The sequence below is a fragment of the Lottia gigantea genome, assembly GCF_000327385.1.
Source record: "Lottia gigantea unplaced genomic scaffold LOTGIsca_1122, whole genome shotgun sequence".
Taxonomy (NCBI): domain Eukaryota; kingdom Metazoa; phylum Mollusca; class Gastropoda; family Lottiidae; genus Lottia; species Lottia gigantea.
In genome coordinates this window covers 6,460-10,830 of record NW_008707055.1, presented here as the reverse complement: position 1 = coordinate 10,830, position 4,371 = coordinate 6,460, and the positions used below count along the sequence as shown (strand labels likewise).

General features: G+C 35.3%; 1 protein-coding gene across 1 annotated transcript; it reads right to left on the bottom strand.

The window, feature by feature from the left end:
- Positions 1-230: 230 nt before the first annotated feature.
- Positions 231-3,600, bottom strand: LOTGIDRAFT_146781 (hypothetical protein; the record flags this gene model as incomplete). Its single annotated transcript, XM_009047485.1, has 5 exons — positions 231-410; positions 1,222-1,319; positions 1,803-1,912; positions 2,592-2,695; positions 3,433-3,600. Coding segments are annotated over 5 exons (660 nt in total), but the record flags the coding sequence as incomplete, so codon positions are not given.
- Positions 3,601-4,371: the final 771 nt, after the last annotated feature.

Sequence of the window (4,371 nt, the reverse complement as noted above, 5' to 3'; positions counted from 1 at the left end):
GTGCCTAACTCACTGAGAAGCCTCCTCTGCTCCAGACCAGGTGATAAAAAGATATCAAACTAATAAGTCTTACTCATTTTCACTATTTACTCAGAGAAAACCCTTGACTTACAGGCTGGGGAGTAAGTGTCCAACTCACTGAGCAGGCCCCTCCCCCCAAGACAGAAGGAAAAATAAATCTGAAACTGTAATTCAACCTATGCTAGAATTAAAACCTGGAGAGCAAGTGTCTAACTCACTGATAAGCCTCCTCTGCCCCAGACCAGGTGATAAAAAGATATAAAACTAAAACTCACTTTCACTATTAAGCCTCGAGAATCGACCATCCAAATTTTACTCCTAGCTTCTTCTGTACTCGTTCCTTCTTCTTCCATTGCTAAAGCTATCAACTGAGCGATACCTATAGACGCCTAGAAATTATAGAAAGTAACAAAAATATATTTCTATTTCTATCATCATTCTCTCTTCTATATAACAGTTACGCAAACTGTGTTTATTTTGTCACATGATCAACTGTGTTTACACACCAATAATAATACTAGTGATACCAACGTTTACATCTTAAATAATCAAATATCAGCTTGACATTGATCCCTACGAAGTGTGAAATGAAAACAAAGCACAGGCATTGGCCTGAAAAAAGAACTCTTCATCTCAAAGTGCTGATTAGCTTAGTTAAAGTGATTGTAAACAGGTTTTCTAAAATTTTTATGTGTATCAGGGACACTGATAGAATCAATTTGTTCTATTCTGATTTTCAGTTAGACGTCTGTGGTTCCTACAATTCCACTAAAACTAAGTGTTTGATGACGTCACTAATCAAGAAGTTCCTTACGTGGTAAAGCATATTTTGCAATAAGTGAGTCTTCAAAAACCTAGTTTTAGTGAAATTACAGGAACCACAGACGTCTGGTTGAAAATTGGACTGGGGCAAATTGGTGAAAATTAAGAAAACCTCTTTACAATCTCTTTAAGTTAAGTAAAAGTGTCCAATGTTTGTTAGTGTAATATGTTTGTAAGTGTCCAATGTTTGTTAGTGTAATATGTTTGTAAGTGTCCAATGTTTGTTAGTGTAATATGTTTGTAAGTGTCCAATGTTTGTTAGTGTAATATGTTTGTAAGTGTCCAATGTTTGTAAGTATCCAATGTTTGTAAGTGTCCAATGTTTGTAAGTGTAATATGTTTGTAAGTGTAATATTTGAAATATTAATTGAGACATACCTCACCAGCTCCTTGAAAGACAAAAACATTATCTGATAATTTCTTCCCTGTTATTCTTAACGCTGCAAAAACACCAGCAGCAGCCACTGAAGCTGTACCTATTACAAATATAATCTATTAAATTACTACAACACTGGAAATAAACCTGATTAATACAAACAGTATCATTATATAGACTTCTATTCTCTATAAATATTGTTGTTTTTACTGTGTACTGATACTTCTAAAAGTTTTAGTACTGTATAATATACCAATTAATGGAGCAAAAAACCTAAAAACACTCAGAGTCCACGGTTCACCATTCAGGTGTTGATTTGAGTCTTGAATATATGTAAATAGTCTTCAGAAATACTGAAAATGTTCGAAAATCACATAATTCCTTCACATATACCTCAAACTGGGAATTTCGCTTTCTATTATTTATGTCTTTTGAGTAAATGGCCGAGTTTCAAAAAAAGATAATTCGTCATTTTAAAATTCAAATGTGGATAATTCTAGACACATGTCTCAGCATCCTGTTGTCAACACACATACATAATCAGATAGTCGAACCTGAACATCTAGAATGACCTTGACCTCACCTTGAATATCATCATTAAACGTACAATATCTATCACGATATTTCTCCAGGAAACGGAATGCATTGTGGTTACCGAAATCTTCAAACTGTATCAAACAATTCTGACCATACCTGTAAAGATTGGAGATGACAGTTGTATAAGGTTTTGTAAGAGAAACTCTCTTATAGAAGCACTGGCCTAGGTCACAAGTAGGGACTGTGGATTTCAGCATTGGAATACATCAATTTGATAGAAAATTACCTACTTCTGGAGAGATTTATAAGATAAACAAAGAAATACATAGACAGTTATTAAAGACAGTGGTAGTTTTACAGGCAGACCATGCCCATTCTGGAATTAAGGCTGACCTAGCCTGGACTGGCCTACACCCTCCCATTTTTAATTTTAGAATTATTTTTTTGTAAACCTGTGAATTGAAGACGGGACATATTTTTTAGATGGAATGTAAATTTGGGAAAGGCCCAACAACGATAATTAAGCCCCTACATACATTAAATAGATTGTAAAGAGGTTTTCTAAGTTTTGTATGTGTAAAAGGGACATTGATAGCATCAATTTGTACCATTTCACATTAATTATGCACTTTATTATATCACCATAGCAAAGGTCCTTGTAAATCAATAACATTTTTCGTGATAGTGGAATTGCAAAGGCCTCAGAGGTCTGATTGAAAATTAAGAAAACCTCTTTACAATCTCTTTAATAACTTCCAAGGTAAAACATTTCATCCACTAAAACCATATATGGTAAATAGAGACAGTATTTAAGATCAAAGAAATTCCAACTCACTTTCTGACTGCAGACGTCATAAATTCTTCCACGAAATCATCATACTCCTGACCTTTGACCCTGGGTCGTTTTAACCCAATATACAGAGGGTCATTCAGTAATTTCTAGAAAATCAAAAATTAGGTAATAGTTTATATGAGGTCAAAATAGTAACATAAATTCTTTTATTCCAGTTGACCCAGCTGTAAATGGGTACAGATAATCCTTGTAAAATCAATACCAAGAGGTTTGGTCAAGGACCAGCTGGTAGAAAGAATCCTTAACTGTGAACCTAAGTTATTATCTTTGTAAAATCAATACCAAGAGGTTTGGTCAAGGACCAGCTGATAGAAAGGATCCTTAACTGTGAACATAAGCTGTTATCCTTGTAAAATCAATACCAAGAGGTTTGGTCAAGGACCAGCTGGTAGAAAGAATCCTTAACTGTGAACCTAAGTTATTATCTTTGTAAAATCAATACCAAGAGGTTTGGTCAAGGACCAGCTGATAGAAAGGATCCTTAACTGTGAACATAAGCTGTTATCCTTGTAAAATCAATACCAAGAGGTTTGGTCAAGGACCAGCTGGTAGAAAGAATCCTTAACTGTGAACCTAAGTTATTCGAGGGGCTGACATGGAAAAAGCGTCTAGTCGTTCAAAAGGAACAGTAAAGCGAGATGCTGCAGGCTGTACAAAATATTGATCCCTTCACAAATTTGAATTGAAACAGGGTAAGTAGATGATGCTGTCTTGGAAAAATTTCCTCATTGCACACTGCATAGTGTTGTCTGTAGCCAGAATAGTAGAATGTTAAACTCCATTCATTTCACCCCATTTTGTTAATAATTTAGGGAAAACTGACCTCATTATTGGTGCCAACGTCCAGTAAAATCGGTAAACATTGTTCTGGTACGATTCCACCGAGAGCCGTATACAGCGACAGTTTACCAACTGGTATACCCATACCATAGGATCCTAGATCACCCAGACCTAAAATACGCTCTCCATCTGTTACTACAATAGCCTGGAAAATAGAAAATAATATACTTGATCACCCAGACCTAAAATACGCTCCCCATCTGTTACTACAATAGCTTGGAAAATAGAAAATAATATACTCCATCACCCAGACCTAAAATACGCTCTCCATCTGTTACTACAATAGCCTGGAAAATAGAAAATAATATACTTGATCACCCAGACTTAAAATACGCTCCCCATCTGTTACTACAATAGATTGGACATTAGAAAATAATATACTCCATCACCCAGACCTAAAATACGCTCTCCATCTGTTACTACAATAGCCTGGAAAACAGAAAATAATATACTCCATCACCCAGACCTAAAATACGCTCCCCATCTGTTACTACAATAGCTTGGAAAATAGAAAATAATATACTCCATCACCCAGACCTAAAATACGCTCTCCATCTGTTACTACAATAGCCTGGAAAATAGAAAATAATATACTTGATCACCCAGACCTAAAATACGCTCTCCATCTGTTACTACAATAGCCTGGAAAATAGAAAATAATATACTCCATCACCCAGACCTAAAATACGCTCTCCATCTGTTACTACAATAGCCTGGAAAATAGAAAATAATATACTCCATCACCCAGACCTAAAATACGCTCCCCTTCTGTTACTATAATAGAAAATAATATACTAGATCACCCAGACCTAAAATACGCTCCCCATCTGTTACTACAATAGCCTGGAAAATAGAGACTAAAGTTGATGTATGTGATATTTTCTCCCAAGAATAAAAGTCGTTTATATAAACAAATAAAGGA